This window comes from Vulpes vulpes, chromosome 3 (genome assembly GCF_048418805.1).
Source record: "Vulpes vulpes isolate BD-2025 chromosome 3, VulVul3, whole genome shotgun sequence".
Classification (NCBI taxonomy): Eukaryota; Metazoa; Chordata; class Mammalia; order Carnivora; family Canidae; genus Vulpes; species Vulpes vulpes.
In genome coordinates this window covers 55,864,752-55,886,844 of record NC_132782.1, presented here as the reverse complement: position 1 = coordinate 55,886,844, position 22,093 = coordinate 55,864,752, and the positions used below count along the sequence as shown (strand labels likewise).

The following is a 22,093-nucleotide window of genomic DNA, read 5'->3' as shown; positions in this document are numbered from 1 at the left end:
TTTTACAGTTGCCTTCCAGTTCTTTTTACCAGTTCTCTTTTGGTTTTTCTTATGTGGATTTGAGTTGCTTTCTACTAGTGACTGTGAACAGTGACAGATTAACTCACATTAGTATTTTTTTTTAAAGATTTTATTTATTTATCCATAAGAGAGAGAAAGAGAGGCAGAGACACAGGCAGAGGGAGAAGCAAGCTCCATGCAGGGAGCCTGACTCAGGACTCGATTCCGGGTCTCCAGGATTAGGCCCTGGGCCGAAGGCAGCACTAAACTGCTGAGCCACCTGGGGTGCCCCACGTTAGTACTTCTTATAAAGCGACCTGTTACAAGAACTTCTCTCATTTTTTGTTTACTTGGGGAAGTGTTTCATTCATCTTCATTTTTGAACAATAGTTTTGTTGGCTATAAGGTTATTGATTGGCAAGTTTTTTCTTGGAACATTTTGAATATGCTATCCCACTGTGTGTTGCTTCTGCTGAGAATTTAGTTATTAATCTTATTGGAGTTCCCTTATAAGTTGCTTCTGTTGCTTCTGCTGAGAATTCAGTTATTAATCTTATTAGGGTTCCCTTATAAGTAACTGGTCATTTTTCTCTTGCTGCTTTTTAAGATTTACTCCAAGTCTTTGACTTGTAGCATGTTTTCTATGAGATATTTGTGGATCTCTGGGCTCTTATCCTGCTTGGAGTTTGTTGAGCTTCCCGGATGGGTAGGTTACTGTTTTTCAGTAAATTTGTAACTCTTCAGCAATAATTTCTTCAGGTATTTTTTCTTCTCCATTCTTTGTCCTCTCGTTTTGTTACTCCCATTATGTATTTGTTGTTGAACTGATGTTATCCTGCGTTTCTCAGTTCAGTTTTCCTCACTCTTTTTTCCCCCTGTTTAGGTTGCATACTTATTGATTTCTCTTCAAGTCCATTAACCATTTCTTCTGCCAGTTCAGATCTACTGTTGAGACTCTCTCCTGAATTTATTTTAGTTATTATATTTTTCAACTCTAGAATTTCCAAGCGATCCTTTTTGGTTAAAAAAAAAAATTATTGATACTCTGTCTTGGCATGACATCGCTGTTATACCTTCCCTTACTCTTACTAAAAATATGCTTTCCTACATTTCACCCATTTCCTGTGTACACACACGGGGTGTGTGGGATTCCTTTGCTGTTGTTGTGGTTCGGGGATTGGGGGGGGATTTGCAGATAAAGTGTATATATTATGATTGGTTTTAAAGTCTTTATGTTAAATCTAACATCTGGTTAGATTGTGTTGTCTGCTCTCCCCCCACACCTCCACTTTCATACTTTCCATCTTCACATGCCTTGTAATTTTTGGTTAGAAACTGGGCATTTTAGGTAATGTAGCAAGTCTATGCATTGATCCTTTGCTCCTAGAGTTATTCTTATTTGCTCCACTCTACTCCATTCCAGACTGCTGCAGCCCAAGGTATTATAATTATTTCTAGCGACTGGCTGGGTTACTTTATTTTTTTTTAAGATTTTATTTATTTACTCATGAGAGACAGAGAGAGTGAGAGAGAGGCAGAGACACAGGCAGAGGGAGAAGCAGGTTCCATGCAGGAAGCCCAACGTGGGACTCGATCCCGAGTCTCCAAGATCATGCCCTGGACTGAAGGCAGCTAAACCGCTGAGCCCCCCAGGCTGCCCCATGCCTGGGTTACTTTAATGAAGTCTTGTCCCCCTACCCATTCCCAAATGTTAAAACTCTGATATTGCTTCTTAGGAGGTATAGATGTGGGTTTGCCCACAGACACCCTGAGATGGCAATGGTGTTAGTAGGGTTCCCTTTCTCTTTTTCCCTGGCCAAACCAGCTGTTAAACTCTACTGATTGCTCCATTGTTTTCAACAATGCCTTGGGTACATAAATTGCTCTATACACTGATCCAGTAAAATTGTGACTCCTTGAAAGAATAGTTATTGAGGTCTGTTTTCAGTATTTGTCTTAACTTCCTTATTAGGGCTCTCACCAGCTATCATTTTCCCTAGTTCTCTTCTACCAAGTAGTTGGCCTGATGTAGGTTCTATCTACATTAAATCCATTATTCTACTCCCAGTTGCCTTTCACCACAACCTTCACTCTTCTTAAGAATACTCTTAGGTTCAAACTTCTCCACCCTCAGTTGCAAGTGAAGTCATTTCCTTTGAAAAGAGATTAGGACCTATCTCTCTTACTGTCTGCTTCTCCCCTGGTACTCTCTGAACCAGGACTCTGTTACTGGCTGTAGGTACAATGGCAAGCTTCTCTCTGAATGACTTGCCTATTTAGGATTTAAATTCTTGTTGGAAGGGGGAACACCCTGAGATCCTCTTGGCTTGCCTCCTGTGATGAAACCATTGCCTCACAAACTGGAGCAGGGGTGATTAGAGAGCCACTATTTTCAGTGGACAGAACCCAGAATACAGCCAATATTCCACGAGTGGAGTTTGGGTAGAAGAAGGGAGCCCCCACCACTTCTTGACTATGCCTGCCTAGGACTTAGCCTCAGCAACATGTAGCTAGAAGCAAGATGAGAAATGCTAAAGTTCTGCTTCTGTTGAAAAGAAAGCTCTTAGGAGTTTGGGAGAGAAGAAGCTTGGTGTTCTTGGCTACAGCAGTCTGGAGTGGAGTCTCTACTTCACTAAGCTGGGTTGGGAGGAAGGAACAGTCTTGGTTCAGAAACCACATGCTTGCCTTTCTTACTGAATTTATATTGATTTTTTAAAAAATAGTTATTTCTTCATTTACAGTTTGCCCTTAGGACCATTTCCAAGGTCTATAAAAGTTAGGTTTTTAGAAGACACACACACACACACACACACACACACACACATATCCTCGGGGTGAAAAGGCCATCAGAACATCTCCTACTGCCATGTTAGTAGGAGTTGATCTGTCTCCTCATGCATTTCTAACAAGCAATGTCTGCCTCTGAGTGAAAAACACCTTGTGAGGCAGGATGTTCCATCTTTGAAAGTTCTTTCTTATTTTGGTTGATACCTCTCCACCCACTGATACTGGCCCTTCCTCTGGAAGCCATCAAAAAGATATCTAATTCTTTTTTTTTTTTTTTTCATAAACAGGCTTTAGGTAGTTGAGGTCATGAATCCCTAGCCCCTAGTCTTCTCCTGTCCAGACAGAATATTCATAGTTCTCTTCCTCACTCACCTCTACTCTATCATACCACATCTCTTCTGCTTCCACCATGGTACTTCAGGGAAGGTCATTTTAGAGCAGAGTGAGATCATCACTTTATTTATTCTAGGTTCTCTAAATGAAACCAAAAGCACATTAGCTTTTTAAGCAGCCATTCTGCAGGGTTGACTCAATGAACATGTTTGTTGATAGCTGAAGTTTAAAGTATTGATCAAGTTAGAAATGGGTCTTTCCCTTCCAACAACATTCCCTGATGAAGTTTTTTTTTTAAAGATTTTATTAATTAATTTATTTATTCATAAGAGACAGAGAGAAGGCAGAGACACAGGCAGAGGGAGAAGCAGGCTCCATGCAGAAAGCCCGATGTGAGACTCGATCCCAGAACTCTGGGATCATGCCCTGAGCCGAAGGCAGATGCTCAACTGCTGAGCCATCCAAGCATCCCGCCCTGATGAAGTTCTTAGGCATTTCCTACAATATACATGGCAGGGCTCTTTTTTCCTCTTCAGTATGTGTGACAGGGCAACTAGCAGCCTATTATTTTGCATTAAAACAACTCAGTAGGCCATTCGTAATTGCACTGTGCTGAATGATGACCTATTTGTAAAGGTCATAGAATCCAAACAGTAGAGCTTTGCAAAGTTTGAGCTGCTCTAATGTATGTGTTGTTCTCAAGTGGCTGGTATACTGTTACTGCAGAGTAGAGCTTTTCTGTCTGGATTACTTTCCCAAATCAATTAATGTGCCATTCCTGAAAGCTCACACTCCTTTTATATTGTATCAGAACATGGAATTGAGTATGCACAAGACCCAGTGAGAAGTCTTTCATTAAAGTAGAAGGAAAGGAAACGATGAAGATGAAATGTGAGCTGGTGTTTGATGCCATCTCTTCTCTCTAACAAAAGCCACTCCCTTGGGTCTGTTGTGTTTTGTTGTTTTCTGTACCTATCATAAGGGCATTCGAGTTGTCATTTATACTGGTTTTTCTTCTCTTGTGCCATAAATAAGTTATAGCTCCCTGCTTTGTGTGAAATATCTGCTAATGGTAGATATTATTTCAGATATAGCATATTCGTAAAAGGAGAGAGTCGTCTTTACATGGTTAAGTCACTGAGCTTTTTCATTTATTGACTAAGCTAAGATTACCTTTTTATGGTACTGAATGGGGCAGTCCATATCTGCCTCTGGCAACTTCACAGCATAATAAAATAAAACTATACAGAAATGCCTTTTCAGTCATTGGAAGGAAGAAATTCTCTAATCCCAGTGTCCTCTCTCTGCATTTCACTTAGCTCCGAGAAGCCCTCTATGCTTCCTGTTTGCCTCAACAGTGTTGTCATTCCCCAGTCTGTGTGTACCTCCACTGTTCCAAAGTCTTTACCGACCCCACGGGCTCCCTCTTCTGGGGCTCTAGTTCACTCTTCACCTCTTCTGATGCTTGGAAAACTTGAGTGGCACCCTGTCACTAACAAAGTGAAGTCTGAATTGGTTTAGATTGACAGTATAGGCTTTAGATGCATCACCAGCCCGCATTTACCTTTTTTCTTCATTAACCAATGGAATTTTCTCGTTTCCTAAGAATAACCAATCCCATGTCCATACATCTGCCTTTGTGATGCCTTGTTTTTAGCCTCTAGTTCAAATTCTACTTAAATTCATTTAAAAAGTATGTATTGGACACTTACTATGTAGCAGGCATGGGTCTAAGTGCAGGGGATTCTGTAGGAACAAAACCAGTCTCTGCCTTCACACAGCTCCCATCCTGCTGGCAGGGGTAGATATTAAACAAATGAAGATACAGTATCTCAGATTTTTTAAAGATTCATTTATTTATTTTAGAGAGCAAGCACACAAGTCAGGGGAGGGGGCGGAGAGAAATTGTTCATGATGATCACAATGTATCTTTTTTCTTTTGGCCATTTTTTTTTTAAGATTTAAAAGATTAATCTTTTTTAAGATTAATATTTAATTTATTTATTCATGAGAGACAGAGAGAGAGAGAGAGGCAGAGACACAGGCAGAGGGAGAAGCAGGCTCCAAGCAGGGAGCCCAATGTGGGACCCGATCCCAGATTCCAGGATCATGCCCTGAGCTGAAGGCAGATGCTCAACCATTGAGCCACCCAGGCGTCCCTCTTTCGGCTCATTTTAAATGCTGTTCCACTGTCTTATGGTTTGCGTGTTTTTAATAAGTCATCAGTAGTAATTCTTACCATTATTTTCTTATGGATGCAGTGGCACTCTCTTCTCCCATTTTTCAGGAGAGTGAGAAGCATTCATGCCCTCAGCTGCTAGGAGTTTTAGCAACTGATAAGTTTTAGCTCATCCTTCTCTAGGAATTGTCCTCAGCTAAAGAGATCTGTCCTCGTCCGAAGCTGACAGCCTCTTTCTGAGAGCAGCCTGCATCTGATGACTAGTTGCCTAGTAATTGAAGAGTTATAAAGGTCAGAACACCTTGTATTAATGCAGGACAGTTCTTCAAGGCCATCTGAGCCTCAGAGCTCTTTGGATGACCTGGGGACCTCTGTGGTGATTGCATCACAGTTTAACTTCTCCCTCTGCCCAATTCTGCTTCCTTTACTTCCCCATAGATTTCCATCCCAAGCACCCACCAGTAAGTTCTGGTGTGCAGATCTCTACCTCTGGACCTTTTTTTCCAGGGAAGCCAATGATAACACCATGTATATTTCTAATGCATCCTTTTTTCCCTCTGGCTGCCTTCCAATGTTTCATTTTATCCTTTGTTTTCCGCAGTGATATGCCTAGGTATGGTTTTCTTTGCCTTCTTTCTTGGTGTTCCTTAAGCTTCTGGGATATGCATGTTTTTGATTTTCATCAGTTTAGAAAACATTTGGCTGATGTTTCTTCAAATATCTTTTCTGCCCCAATGTCTTTTTCTTGACCTTTAATTACATATATGTTAGTTTCATGTTCCACAGATCACTGACACTTCCTTCATTATTTTTACCTTATTTCCTCTTGCTTCAAATTGAATAGTTTCTGTTGACCTATCTTCAAACTCACTGATCTTTTCCTCCGCATTATCAAGTCTACTAAAATCATTTATTGAATTTTTCATATCAAATATTATACTTGTCATTTCTACAACTTCCATTTAGTTATTTTTGTCTTCCTTCTACTTAGGGTTTAATTTGCTTTTCTTTTTTTCCTAGCTTCCTCAGGTAGAAACTTAGATCATTAATATTATGCCTTTCTTGTTACCTAATACAAAAATTGTAAGCTATAAATTTCTAAGTACTACTTTAGCTGCATCCCACAGATTTTGCTAATGTATTTTCATTATCATTTCATCTTGAAATATTTTCTAATTTACCTTGTGATTTCTTCTTTCACTTATTGGTTATTTATACATATATTTTTAAGTTTCTAAATATTTGAGGCTTCTTTGGATATCTTATTAAGAATTTATAATTTAACTCTGTTGTGGTCAGAGAGCATACCTGTATGATATAATTCTTTGGAAAGTCAATGAGACTTTTTTTTATGGGCAAGCATACATTCTATCTATGTGCACTTGAAGCAAAGTATAATCTGCATTTGTTGGGTGTAATTCCTATAAATATCAAGTGAAGGCATTTATTAGTGTTATTCAGATCTTGTGTATGCTTATTGACTTTTTTGGTCTAGATATCTTATTAACTACTGAGAAAGAATGTTAAAGACCTCCAAATGTGATTTTTGCTTTGTGTGTTTCCTTTAGTTCCTCCTAATCTCTAATAATATTCCTTGTATCAAAACCTGTCATCTCCACATATAGCCATTCAAGCTCTCTTATGCTTAATGTTTTGATTATATGTCTTTTTTCCATCCTTTAACTGTCAATTTATTTTTGTTTTTGTACTAAAGTGCATCTCTTGAAAACAGTATATAATTGAGTCTTGCTCTTTTTTTTTTTTTTAAGATTTTTTATTCATTTATTCATAGAGACACAGAGAGAGAATGAGAGGCAGAGACACAGGCAGAGGTAGAAGCAGGCTCCATGCAGAGAGCCTGACATGGGACTCGATCCAGGATCTCCAGGATCACACCCTGGGCTGCAGGCGGCACTAAACTGCTGCGCCCCCGGGGCTGCCCGAGTCTTGCTCTTTTACTCCAATCTGACAGTCTTTGCTTTTCAACTGAAGGGTTAAATATATTTAAATTTAATGTAACAATTGGACTTGTCTGCCTTTTTTTTTTTTTTCTTTTTCTTCTTAAACTTACCTGTATTCTCCTCTCTTACTTCTTCTCTGCCTTCTCTGGGGTTATTTGAACATTGTTTTAATACTGATTTTGATTCTTCTATTGCTTTTTTAGCTGTATCTATTTGCTTTATTATTTTAGTGGCAACTATAGGGATTACAGAACACATCTTACCACAATCTAATTAGAGTTAATTTTTTACTCCTAACATAAAATATAGGAACTTTGCAGTGCTATAGGTTCATTTACAAACCTTTCATCATTTAGTACTTTTTATAGTTTCCATTTTTCTACTAGGGTTCCCTCATGTATTCGTTTATTAGGTCCATCCTTTAAATCTTTAAGCATATTAAATTAGATATTTTAAATTCCTTGTCTGCTAACCCAATATCTCTGTTGTCTCTGAGTCTGTTTTTATCTGTTGCTTTCCTGGTTATAAGTCATATTTTCCTACTCCACTTATCTAGAAACTTTTGATTGTGTGGTAGGCATTGTGGATGCTGTGTTATTGAGCATCTGGATTTTGTTGTTCTCCTTTAGAGACTTCTGAATTTTGTTCTGGCAAGCAGAACAAAAGATGTTCTGTTAAATTTGATGTTCTGCTGAAACATTTTCTGTTAAATCAGTTACGTATTTTAGAGGCTTACTTTTAAGCTGTGTTCAGGCAGGTCTAGGATGCCTGCTCCTAATATTTAGGTTTTTAGTAGTCTCATTGGTAGTCTCACCCTCATTGGATACTCAGGGTCTTTGTACTCTAAGCTGGTTAGTATTCCCATGTCTTTTTTTTTTTTTTTTTTAAGATTTTATTTATTCATGAGAGATGGGGGGTGGGGTGGGGCAGAGACACAGCCAGAGGGAGAAGCAGGCTCCATGCAGGGAGCCTGACGTGGGACTTGATCCCGGGTCTCCAGGATCACACCCTGAACTGAAGGCGGTGCTAAACCACTGAGCCACCTGGGCTACCCCAGTATTCTCAGCAGTTTGCAACATCTAGAATCTCCCTTTAACTCAAAGCTCCCTAGCACCTGTTCTCTGACAGGCTTCTGGAGTCTTGCCCACATATGTGTTGCTGAGTATTAGGCCTCAAATTTAAGGGAATTCCTATGTAGATTTTCAACTCAGCTTTCTCCTCTTCAGATTTACCCATGGCCCAGCCCCCAAACCCCTGTTTCTAATTCCTCAGTTCAGCAAGACTGCGATTCTACTTGGGTTCTACTTCCCTGTGCCACATTCCAGAAAGTGTCTCCAGATAGAATTCCAGGGAAGTCATGGGACTCACTTTGAATGTTTCCCTTCTATTGAGTATTAACAGTCCCATTCTGCCGTTTGTCCAAAGTTAGAAAACAACAGCTTATATATAGTTTGGCTGATTTTATGTTGTTATGGGAGAGCTAGTCTAGTTCAGTACCATTAATTTATAATAGCAAGATTTGGAAGTCTCTGTAGTTTGAGGGGAAATTTTTTTTTAAGATTTTATTTATTTATGAGAGGCACAGAGAGAGAGAGGGAGAGAGAAAGAGAGGAAGAGAGAGAGAGAGAGAGGCACAGACACAGGCAGAAGCAGGCTCCATGCAGGGAGCCTGACATGGGACTTGATCCTGGGTCTCCAGGATCACACCGTGGGCTGAAGGCAGCGCTGAACCGCTGAGCTACCCAGGCTGCCCTAAACTTGCTTTTCCATGTGATTCTGTATTCCTCTTATTTTTAGGTCTGTACAGTTAAGATGGATAAGAGTACTCAAACTGAAAATGTTTCAGCAGTCCTGGCTAGAAAGTCATTGAGGACCCTAGCCTCAGAAGAGCTCTTTGTCAGAATTGCAAGCCCATGCTGGCATCCATCAAGATAATTGTTGGACTTTGTTTTTAAGTAGGCAACAGTTAGATAATCAAAGGGTAGCAAGACTTAATTACATATATGAAATGAATGCTTTCCCTGTTTTTATTTTTTTTTAATAAGGTCAATGATAAGACAAAGGAGGATTCCTGACTAGCAATAAAAAGATGCCACCCCACTAAGAAGTTACAAAGAAGCTTTCTTTGTAACTCTACTTCTTAGAAAAATAAATCAGACCAGATTTTTTTAGATTTCCTTTCCTGACAAAAAAGACCACAATACATTACAATGCAGAAACCTAAGTTTGCCCAGGACAGTTCCCTCAAGGAGGAAGGGGGTGAGGGTCCCAGGCCAGTTGTCATCCATTTTATTTCCCAGGACTACCATTTTTTCTTTCTTTTTCTAATGTTGCAGTACCCTGAGGCCAGCAACATCCATCAGTCATTTTTTATTGTATTTGAAATTTGAGTTTCCCATGCCCATGAGGCAGTTGATGATCAACCTTTTATAATAATAATTGTCAAGATAATAGGCAGGTTTTAATGCATTTGATCAAGAAACGATATTAGTTATTTAAAGTTTAAACCACATTCTGGGGACGCCTGGGTGGCTCAGCGGTTGAGTGTCTGCCTCCCAGCTCAGGGCACGATCCCAGGGTCCTGGCAGGGAACCTGCTTCTTCCTCTGCCTATGTCTCTGCCTCTCTCTGTGTGTCTCATGAAAAATTAACTAACTAACTAACTAACTAAATAAATAAATAAATCTTTTTAAAAAGACCACAACAATACCAAGACCTTTAATACCATAATTAAAAAGAAACACAGTGACTTCATGGAAGAACATGCTGGATTAAGTAGGCTAAGATGTGAAAGGACTGACAACCACCATTCCTGCAGCAGCTCAGTTACTAAATGAGCAAGTGCTGCTGTCCAGCCACTGTTACGAGCACTGTGTGTGTTCCCTTATTCAATCATCACAAAATCCCTAGGAGGGCCTTCCTTCTATTATTTTATAGTTCAAGCTACTAAGGTCCTGGGGTACAATGCTGTGCCCAAGGTCATTCTGAGTGGCGGTGGAACCCAGACCTGACTTGGGTAGTCTAGTTCCAGAGGTTTCTTTCACTTGCCTTGCCCTGGCCTTAGTCTGGAGGAAGCCAGATAGAAGTCACTTTTTAAGGACACAGAAGGTTTTGTCAGGAGCAGAGTAGGACTAGCTGGAGGGCAAGGTGCCTATGCCATGCTCCTGAACACAGATGGCCTCTGATCTCTTTCTAAGATTCTTCATGATTCTGCTTTCTAGTTAAAAAAACTCCTCCCATCAGGCCTATGAAGTGTCACTGGAAGGCTCTGGAGAGAGAACAGCTGATGAAATGAGCTATGATGAGTAGTGTCATGCTTAAAAATGTATTTTTTACTGAAGAAGCCCAGTGAGAGCTGACAATGTTAAGGACAAAAGCTAAGTTCTTAGAAAACTGGAACCACAAAAGACCCCCAACAGCCAAAGCAATCTTAAAAAAAAGAACAAAACTGGAGGTATCACAACCTAGATTTCAAGATACACTACAAAGCTATAGTCATCAAATAGTATAGTACTGGCACAAAAAGAGATACAAGGATCAGTGGAGCAAAATAGAGCCCAGAAATAAACCTATGATTAAATGGTCAGCTAATCTTTGACAAAAGAGGCAAGAATATGCAACAGGGAAAACACAATCTCCTCAACAAATTATGTTAGGAAAACCGGACAGCAGCATGTCTTTCGCTATATACAAAAACAAATTCAAAATGGATTAAAACCTAAATGTGAGACCTGAAACCATAAAAATCCTAGAAGAGAGCACAGGCGGTAATTTCTCTGACACTGGCTGTAGCAACATTTTTCTAGATATGTCTCCTCAGGGAAGTAAAACAAAAGCAAAAATAAGCCATTGGGATGACATCAAAATAAAAAGCTTCTGCACAGCAAAAGAAATAATAAAACTAAAAGACAACCTACAGAATGGGGGAAGATATTTGCAAGTGACATATCAGATAAAGGGTTAGCATCCAAAATATATTAAAAATGTATACAACTCAACACCAAAAAACCAAATAATTCAATTTAAAAATGGGCAGAACATATGGACAGATATTTCTACAAAGACAACATACACATGGCTAACAGACATGAAAAGGTGCTCCATATCACTCATCATCAGGAAAATGCAAATCAAAACCACAATCAGATATCACCTCACACCTGTTAGAAGGCTAAAAAAAAAACTCAAGAATCAACAGGTGTTGGTGAGGATGTAGAGAAAGGAACACTTGTGCACTATGGGTGAGAACGCAAAGTGGTGTAGCCACTGTGGAAAACAGCATGGAGGTTCCTCAAAAAGTTAAAAAATAAAACTACCATATGATTTAGTAATTCCATTATTGGGTATTTACCCAAAGAATATGAAAATACTAATTCAGAAAGATATATGCACCCCTATGTTTGCTACAGTATTATTTACAATAGCCAAATTATGGAAGCAACCCAGGTATCCGCTGATAGATGAATGGATAAGGAAGATGTGTGTGTGTGTGTGTGTGTGTGTGTGTGTGTGTGTGTGTGTAATATTATTTAGCCATAAAAAAACAATGAAAAAAAAACAATGAAATATTACCATTTGCAACATGGATGGATTTAGAGGGTATAATGCTAAGTGAAATAAGTGAGAGAAGGGCAATATCATATGATTTCATTCATATGTGAAATTTAAGAAACAAAACAAATGAACAAAGAAAAAAACCAAACTTTTAGATACAGAGAATTGATGGTTACCAGAGGGGTTATGGGTGGGGGATAGGTAAAATAGGTAAAGTGGATTAAAGAATACGGTTATCATGATGAGCACTGAATAATGTACAGAATTGCTGAATCACTATGTTGTACACCTGAAACTAGCACAACACTGTATGCTACTATACTGGAATTAAAAATTTTTTTTAAAAAGCAGGTAAGTTCTTCAGTGAGAGGCCTCACAGAGCAAACAATGTGAAGATAGTTTTGTGCATACACTGGGTGCTCGTGCACGTTTTCTGCCTTATCAGAAGAAATTCTGAACTTGGCACTGACACTAACTAGTGACACTATTTAGTTGTGTTGCTACCCTTGATGTTAGTTTATCTCATCCATACAACAGAGAAAATATCTGCATACCCTACCTCATGAGGCTCTTGTAAGGGGATTAGAGTGGTCTCTGGCTTTATTCTAGTTACTTTCATGTTTAATGCACACGTTAACCCAATGTGTGCATTAGCCTTTACTGTCTCTAATTGACACAGGAGAAAACTGAGGTTCAGAGATGTTAAAATACAGTTTATAAGACCCAGAGTGGCTCTTGATGTTAGGTCTAATCCTATAGCCCACGGTCCTATGCTGGTGACAAACGCAGGGTGCTATGAATGTATAAGGTGTTATGGACTTCCCACAGACCATCTGAACTACTCAGTGTGATGGGAGTGCATGTACCCAAGTGCCCCACCAGGATCCTTGCTGGGACCATCCAGAATGTTAGCACATCACGCGGTGTCACTAAGTAAAGGAACACAATAATTTTTGTTTGGCTTGTCTACCCATCTTGCTCCCTCACAAAAATAATTGTCCCCAGATGGGTTTAAAGTCTCTGATACCTGTATATTCTACATCTCCATGCTTGGCTACTCCCTGCCTAGTCCGCTTTGAAAGGCAACCACCTGGGAAGACCTGTGGTGGCAAAAACTAATAGTCTCATTATGCCTAAAAAATGACTTGTAAAAACATAGGCAACTGCAAAGTGTGGTTTTGCTTTTTTTTTTTTTTTTAAGATTTTATTTATTTATTTATTTGTGAGAGACACAGAGAGGCAGAGACACACCTGCCTCAGGCAGAGGGAGAAGCAGGCTCCATGCAGGGAGCCCGACGTGGGACTCGATCCCAGGATCCCGGGATCACACCCTGAGCGGAAGGCAGACGCTCAACTGCTGAGCCACCCAGGTGCCTCCATGGATGGGAATTTTAAGAAACGTGTTTTCTGCTTGCAGGGAGTAGGGAAGTGTCACTTCACTCTTATGTCTGAAGCCAGGGTTTCATTTTAGGCAAAATACTAAGGATATCTAGTTGGAGACAGCTTAGGTGGTGGCAGAAGTCTGAGGCCTGGAACAGATAGATTGAAAAGTGAGGCTAGTGGCAGGCAGGGAGAAAGGGGGTAAATGGGTTCTCCTTCCCCTCATCCCGTTCCACCTCCAGCTCCATGTCCCCGGGCAGATTACAGAAATGCCCGCAGAAGGCTCCTGGAGCAGGGGAGACCAGTAGTTACATTGCAGAATGATAGGAAGTGTCCCACGTCTCTGGCAAACTCGGTTTGACCTGCTCATGTGCTAGTGTGGGCAGATGATTAGGGAAAGAAAGGTTGGGGTTCTATTTCAGGACCTCATTATTGGAGAGATGCCGTGACTGCCCTCTCTCCCTGCCCGGTGTGGGAGCCTCCATATCCAGGATCCCCAGCATTATCGTTGTCCCTGTTCCTGGGAACCCCGCCTCGGGCAGCAGTGGGTCACAGTGGTTTCCCTGTAGCAAGGTGCTGTGCGAGTTCAGTCTGTGGATCCCGAAAGCCTGGGTGGTTTTCTTACTTCCAGCCCTTGCTTCCGCCACCCGTGCGTGCCCAAGACTGTGCTGGCGCTCCAGGTAGCCCGCGCCCCTCTCCCCGGGGCTCCCCTCCGGCATCAGGACGTTTTCCACCAGTGTTCCTTTCACGCTGCGGGCTACAGGGTCACCGGGCTGTCATTGTTTATCCCTCAGATGTTCAGCTTTTATCACCAGACTTCATGGGAAGGAAACAGTGTGCTCTGGCCGACAGCATCCAGTGTTTCCCCTTCTCTTCCAGCCGGAAAATCCCTGTCTTTGGGTCTCTGCTGGCGGCCCAGCTGGCCTAGGAACCTGGGACAGCCGCCCGTGTTTCTGGTTTGCCCCCCTGCAATTGCCTTCAAACCTCGTTGCTCCCACTTGTATTTTGTGCCTGACACTGATTTGGCAACTCTCTGTACAGCATCTCAGCCTGGCTCTTCTTTCTCTCCAGGGCTGTCAGGGTCCTTGTGACGCAGTCTCTAGTGCCAGGAGTTGGTTGTCCTACTTTGCATGGGATCGCACAATAAAAGCAACGAGTAACTTCAGTAAATGTTACTTTCTTGAAAGCTTCATGCCCTAAATGCCAGTTATCTCATGGAAGTATTTGCCAAGTGGCCGAGAATGGCCCGTGGTGGCGCTGCCGCTGCCGTTTCATAGATGAGAACATAGACGTGGGAGAGTGCTGTGACCTGCCCAGGTGATGTGGGGAGCTATGCTGGGGTCAGAGCTCAGGCTTCCTGAGTGCAGCCCACTGTTCTCTCTTCTGGGGCGCGTCTCTTCAGAGCCCAGATGACCCAGTGGCAGTCTTCACTGCCACTTACTACACGTCAAATAGGTGCCAGGTCCCAGGTCACAATAGTTCTGTAGAGTTTACAGAGAAAGAAACTGAGAGAAGTGATATAAGTTGGCCAGAGCCCCTCAGCTAGTTGTTGCAGAATCCACATGGGGTCCGGGTCGGTCTGAGCGAGCGCCCCATGTTCTTCCTGTGTCTAGAGGGCTTGCGAAAGCTCCGGTGAACTTGTAGCGGGGAGAAAATCTGCTTGCTTGCACTAACCCTCCCGGCCTCCAGTTGAGATCTGATTAAGTATTTCACACATGCTCTGTGCCAGGTGCAGCACTGGCTGCCTGAGAGCAAGAGAGACGGAGGCCCTGTCCCTGGGGAGCTCTGGTTCTCTTGAAGCTTCCCCCATTCCCCATTCTCTCTCTTCAGCATCCCTTCCATTGCTGCGGGTGCCAGTGTGGACCTCACTGTGCTGGGAGGTCTCCTTCCTATCCCTTTCAGCAGCTGCGTTGAGGACTATAGGTATGCATGACCGGTGTCGCATGCAGGCTGGCTTTGTGTGTGGTGCCCACAGCGCCCCCCCACGTCCTGTGCCCCCTCCAGCAAACACCACCAAATGAGGACCTATAGCGTCCTGGCCCTTTACCATGTGCTGTAGGCATTACCTTCCTAATCTCAGCCACTTTCTGGGCACAGCTCTTATCAAAAAACCCAACTAGTTCATAGACAATAGCTAACTTGCCTATGAATGTAATCTAGTAACTGGCAATGCCAGGTTTGGGCTTAGGCAGACGGCTTTAGTGTGAAGGTGTCCCAGGCCCTTGGGGCAGGCCCGGCCTCCCCTCCACAGGCCAAGGTCACGCCGGATGGCAGAGTCTGTGCTAGGAATTATTGGGGCAACAGTAGAAAGAGGCTTTTAACTGCAAGTCCCACTTGCTTGGTAAGTTTTCCTATCTTCTTAAAAGAGGTGGCACTTATGTTTTTGACAATTTAAAAATAATCCTCTCCCTAAAGGGAATTAAATAAAATGAAATTGATATTTCACCAAAATATAAGACAAACACACCAGAAATCACAATCTATACAAATCCAAGTCTTAAAAATAGGAAGACGAATGAATGCCAGTGACTTCACACTGGGCCAGGAGAGCCAAGTGGCTTGCCTGCTCAGACACCTAAAATGGACAGTTCCAAGTCACCCCAAAATAAGTGATTCTTCTGCAATGGATTTTTGAACATTTGTTGGCTGTAGAGCATGGGGAATATAACGGAGGAGACAGATGCACAGAGGATCCCACTGTAGTGGATGCACCGTAATGACTAGCATGGGCCCTGGGGAAGCTGCTCTGTTAACAGGACTGGGGTGCACAGGGAAGGCATTCTGGAGAGTGTGTCAGAGCCGAGGCTTCCATGTCTCATGTGCAAGAGTGTAATCTGGGCTCAGAAATGTGGCAGTATCAGGGATATTGTGATGGTTTATGTAGATGGTGTGATAGCATATTGCAAACAAGGCCTACCCCGGCAAATAAGCAGTAGAGTTATTACATATCTCAGTAACCTCTCAAGCTTTGCTTATCCGCACTCGAGAAGGTGAAATCTTTTTGTGGGATTTTGATGTCCCACAGATCCTGGGACATTAAACAACTCTTGTTCAACTTTGTACCCCAGGCCTGATAATAGTAGGGACTCCAGAGATGTATGTTAAACCAGAGAGCTGGATCTTAGTTCATGAGGCCTAGGGGTGATAGGGCGGGAGCCTGCATGGGCGGGATACAAACCAGCTAAACAGGTCTCCTATGCACAAGCTGACTCGCAGAAGCCTCTCCCTCCCCTCATTATCTTCCCACCCCATTTTTTGAGCCTGTAGAACCATGGAAATAGCATACAGAAACCCCTGCCTCAGGGATTTATTAGTCATTTTCTGTATACTTCTTTTTTAAAAATATGGTCTTATTCCAGAAAGGATTTTAAGATGGGCGATCATCTACTAGGTCCTAGGCATGTCTACAAATAGCTCATTCATTTTGCCTCAAATGACTTGTCTTTACCACAGAGATAGTATGGCCCCACCAAGAATAGGGCATCTCCAAACTACAGTGATTTTGCTTCCAGAGGATTCCAGGGCAGCTCCAGCAGCCACTCCTTAGTTGAGTCTGGTTGCCCAGGATGATGGCTTGCACAGTACTATAGGACCTGTAATCCTCAGTTACTTCACACCCATGGAACAGCCATATTTGTCAATATCTGAAGGACGTTGTCATTGGAAACCCCTTTTTGTGGCATTTCTGAGGAGTTGAAGGGCCTAAAGGAAGAGTAAGACCCCGACAAGCCATGTCTACATACTTCTCTGGACAGACCATGTTGTTGGAAATTATAGGTCTGTGTGTGTGTGTGTGTCTGTGTCTCTGTGCTTACCTATTTGTTCTCTTAGCAGAGGGGGACTAGGGTTTATAAGGTAAAGGCCCTGTCTGGGACTCTCAATTTACACAATCTTACTCCCTAATTTAGTAAAATGGGTGTAGTACTTTGCAATTCCATAAGATTCAAAACAAACCATATGGCAGAAATATCCTTATTAAATTTTCTTATCATATATCCAAGATGCATGTGAACCTAGTAAGTGTTGAAAACGAGCATCCCTAATCTGTAGGTGCCTTAGGAAAAAAAGAAATGCTAATGGAGTGGTTGATTTGGTACAGTTGAATTAGTAAGAGGTAAAATACAATGTTACCACAGGACTCAGGACAGAAGTCTCTGGCCATCCTGAGCTGTTCTAGCAATACAGATTAGCACCTGGCGAGGCTCGAGTGGCTGGTGTCGAGATGGGCAAGTTCATGAAACCCGGGAAGGTGGTACTGGTCCTGGCCGGACACTACTCCGGATGCAAAGCGGTCATCGTGAAGAACATTGATGATGGCACCTCAGACCATCCCTACAGCCATGCTCTGGTGGCCGGAATTGACCGCTATCCCCGAAAAGTGACAGCTGCCATGGGCAAGAAGAAAATCGCCAAGAAGTTAAAGATCAAGTCTTTTGTGAAAGTTTATAACTACAATCACCTCATGCCCACAAGGTACTCTGTGGATATCCCTTTGGACAAAACTGTCATCAACAAGGATGCTTTCAGAGACCCTGTTCTTAAACACAAGGCCTGTCGAGAGGCCAAGGTCAAGTTCGAGGAGAGGTACAAGACTAGCAAGAATAAGTGGTTCTTCCAGAAGCTGCGGTTTTAGAGTTCTTTCAGTCATTAAAAATAAATTAAAAAAAAAAAAAAGATTAGCACCTGGATGCTCAAAGGGTGGCCCGCGGACTAGACTAGCATTCTCAGCATTGCCTGGGAGCATGTTAGAAACCCAGCACCTCAGACCCCACCCCAGACCTGCTAACCAGACTCTGCATTTTACAAGTTCTCCCAGTGATTCTTATGCTCATTAAAATTGGAGAAGTACTGGATCAGAGAACACGAGTTGGACCATCATTTGAGACTTCTGCACTTAAGCCTCAGCGAGCAAACTCCCAGGGGTGAGAGCTGTTTATTCTCTGCCTAGAATAGACTCATCTGCCACATAGTGTTTCCTGGGGGTGAAAGCGTGATTCTGTTTTTAGCACTGGCATTTTCTCTTGATGACCTGACCTTCACTTTCCAAAATGAGTTGAGTTGGCTTCCAAAATACAATCCAGTAGGATGAAATAAATAAGTGAAGAAAACTTTATGTCCAAATAATAATAATATAAAACTGGGTTATAATTGCATACAAAGATGTTTGCCACCAGGTCCTAAGCAGTTGCTAGTTCTGTGTAGCTAACCATTTAGCCCTGAGCTCCCTAGTGATGAAAACAAAAAAGAAAATACAATTAGTAACAGGTTTGTGTCCAGTACAGCTTTTCTCAGCAAGGTGTGATGGGAATTTCTTCAGTGGATCACCATTAAGTGGCCTGTACTATCCACATTTTTCTAAGAAGTATAGTAGTATATTTCATGAGAGTTCATGACATTTTTTTTTTTCTTACAATGTACCTTTAAGGCCACGGTCTGTTTTATAAAAGTACCTCTATAAGGAGAGACCTTTTCTGGCTCTTGCTGCTTTATCATATGCTAACTTGGCATTTAAACCTTCTGTTGAATTAACCTGCCTTGCCCCTCACCATAATCCCCATCCTCCAACACCTTACCGAGACTGCTACTGACTTTTTTCTGTTTGGACCTTCTTTGTTAAACCTTATCACAAAGGAACCAGGGAATAAGCAGAGCAGACCTTGGGGTGACTGGTCCCTTGTCGTATGGACTGTTGTAATGGCAAGCTCCACAGCTGAGGTTTCAAATGGCCAATGAAAGACAAGTATCACCCTTTTCCCTAACCTGCCCTGATGCCCAGTTTATGCCAGTAATACTAAAGGGATTTGGGAAATCAGCTAGCAGGACCATGTTTTTCGTTAAGTCTCTTGAAGGTAATTATATTTTTTTTCTTGTTTTGCTTTGTTTGAGCTGGATGTTTCTCAGACTTTCAGATCATGTAGAGCTTGGATCTGCCCTGTGTCTTTTAGTATCTGTCGTAAGTGTGATACTCCACACACTTAATCTCCAAGAATCGTTTTTCCTACCAAATTACAGAATAAAAGTGTTTTTCAAAAAGTGTCAGGGCAAGTTTAAACATTCTCAGGTTAGAGAATGATCTCTCCATGTGTCTGGCAGACCCAGAGACATGGAATGGAATGAAAAGCAGCACCTCTGTGGGTCCACTCTTCACTTTTCTAGCTGTTTTGGATCATACCGCCTCCTCAGGATTTCCCCTGAGCCATCTTGTCCTTGGCCGTTCCCACATCACTGAGGGTGTCCAGGAGAACTGAGGCATTACCCAGGTTAGTGGAGCTCCAGAGACCATGAGATACGAGCCTCCTTTCTGATAGCTGTCTCCTGGACCTGAAAGGAGATCCTTTCTGCCTCGTTAGGAGGTGAAGTCGTGAAGTGGCTCCCCACTAGGCTAGTGTGATGATTTCAAGGGTAGTGCTTGTTTCCGTTCTCTCTGAGCTCTTGGTACGTTTTTTCCCCTAAGGATAGTAAAAACTCAGGAAAAGAAGCAAAGCCTTCCTGGAAGACAGATTACTTTTCAGGACCTTTGTGTAGTGCTTTCTTTTCTTTTTCTTTTTAAAGTTCAGGATCTTTTCTTAGGGGGCAAAAATGGACATGACCGCACACTGTCAGCACCCAGACCAGTCATCCCTGAAATCCTCCTTTGCGGATACATTCAGTGTGTATTTAGTAATGCTATTATTCACGCCGAGAGCTTTATAATAAATACAGAACAAAGATCTCTCTTTTTTTTTTTTTAAGATCTCTTCTTACTAGTCTTACATATAAGCATAAAAACACCTGAAATCAACATTTAAGGGTATCTTGAAATTGTAATAATAAAAACTAGCATATACTCAGCCCTCGCGAGGTGCCAGGCACTTTAAAGACATTCTAAATATGTATCTCATCTAATTTAATTTTCAGTGACCCCATAGGGGAAGCATTATCTTCTCTAATGAATGAGGCAGTCGAAGCTCAGAAAAGTGTCTTACCTAAGGTCACATAGCAAGTTAGTGTCAGAACTGGTGTTCTGAAGCCTACGCTGCCTCCCCCAGGGTCCCGTTTCTTTAGGTTAGAGTGTTGGACCAGATCCGCCAAGAGTAGAACAGAACCACAGTATCAGCATGTCTGCCACAGTAACAGGTGGAACAAAGCAAGACAGGTATAGAAATGTTAGACTTCACCTCTTCCAAAAAGCAGTAGACTAGCCTTGCAACCCTCTAGGTGGCCACCAGCTTTATAATGAGACAGGGAAAAGGACATGATTTTGTGTTAAAATACACCCTCCCCAACCGCCACAAAGAAGGGGCATCTTTGCCCACCATCTTCAGTAATAGATACGGGAATGCAAGCCTGGACGGAGCTAAACTCTTCTGCACAGTAAAGGCAAAAGGGGGTCCAGAAGCCCTGAGGGAAGCTTGTAAGTAAGAAAATTTAAGCCACAGTGGGGAAGGTGCATAAACAGGTCAACCAGGCCCCAAGGGACTTCAGAAGGTGCCCATTTCTAATTAATGTTCAGTAAGGTCTCTCTCAGTAACTGCTGGTAGATGGATTTCCTCTGAAAGGCATGAAGGAAGACCGTGTTCTGTTTCAGCGTTGGCCAAGTTCAGAGGCTGCCTGCGGGTGGTGCTCACCTTGTCGTTTCTGATTTCCAGGCAGCCTCAGAACCCGTTCTGGATCCACAGCAAATCCAAGCATTTGATCAGCTCTGCCGTCTCTACCGAGGAAGTTCCCGGGTAATGTTGATGTGGTGGTTTACATTTTTATTTCCCTATTTATCATGACTGTTCGGGAAGGGCAGGGTCCTCCGGTCCTCACTGCAGCCTCCTCCTTAGTGTGGAGCCCTAGTTAAGGCCTTGGCCCCCAGGAGCACTCGGGTTTTAGCAGAGGATACAGAGCAAGTGGTCAGACGTGCTCAGGACACAGGAGGGTGTCTGCGTCTGTGCTTCTGCCTGGAGGCCTTTGTTTATACTAATGACTGTCCCATTGCCCTAAGCCTCGGACCCCGCGGGACATCTGTGCTGGTTGAACGTGCTTGGGCCAGGAAGGACACATGCTGAATGACAGTGGTTAATGGAAACGCGGCAGCACGGGGCACCTTCCACGAGCCTCTCTCCAGCCTTCTCTCTTCTGCCAACCTTAACACAGGCTCACACTCGCTGCTTTAATGTGGCGGCTCCGGCTTTACCCCCCAATCTGCAGGCTGGCCGGCAAGTGGAGGGACAAGGAGGAGGGGAGATAAGCTCTTTATTTAAAGACTGTTCCTAAAAGTTGTGTGACCACTTCCATCCAGAACTTAGACACATGGCCACACCCAACTACTGGAGCCTGGAGAAACGGGTCTTTATTCCAAGGGGCCATGGGCTGAAACGATTGGTACCTGCACAGAACCATAGAGGAGCACAGAGTGGGACAGCTGCCGGCAGCCCTGGCACCACGCCCTTCGGCTCCCCTCTGCCCACTAGGGCGATCCCACAGGCATCTCTCTGCCTCCTGTGGGTTTGTCCCCTTTCCCTCCAGACGGTCACTTAGAGAGGCCACAGTAGGCCTAGTGTCCCTGCTTCACACAGCTGCCTGTGTACTTGCTCCAACCCCCGCTGTCTTGCTACCCCCTTGTTAAAGCACTCTCCTGGATATCTATCCCCTGAAGGTAGTCCACACTGCCCCCTTCTCCCTCCTTGAGTCCTGCCTGACTTCCGGCTGGGCCAGAGTGGTTCTCTGAGCGCATTTTGAGCTTGCATGACTGTCTGCTGTTTGAGGGTCTGCTTCTCTGTCTGACTCCCTTCTCCTACTCCGTTTTTATGCAGTTACCTGCTGGGTGGCTTGGCAGCCCTGAGGGAAAATGGTCTTCCCCTTTGAGAGATGGTTTTATTCCAGGAAACTTCTCAGGGGTCTCCTGAATGTGGGCCAGCGGCTTTATTGAAATG

At 42.9% G+C, this 22,093-nt stretch overlaps 2 protein-coding genes across 5 annotated transcripts in view; both read left to right on the top strand.

Moving 5' to 3' along the window:
- Positions 1-22,093, top strand: part of VPS8 (VPS8 subunit of CORVET complex) — a 248,815-nt gene that overhangs the window by 224,610 nt on the left and 2,112 nt on the right. For all 4 annotated transcript variants that reach the window (XM_026007303.2, XM_072752535.1, XM_072752534.1 and 1 more), the window contains one exon: positions 20,822-20,902. In XM_026007303.2, coding sequence (XP_025863088.2) covers positions 20,822-20,902 — 81 coding nt within the window. The remainder of the gene's footprint in view (positions 1-20,821; positions 20,903-22,093) is intronic.
- LOC140598229 (large ribosomal subunit protein eL27-like) lies at positions 11,843-17,867 on the top strand. Its single transcript, XM_072752537.1, has one exon. The coding sequence runs from the start codon at positions 17,416-17,418 to the stop codon at positions 17,824-17,826; it is 411 nt and encodes a 136-aa protein (XP_072608638.1). The 5' UTR covers positions 11,843-17,415; the 3' UTR covers positions 17,827-17,867.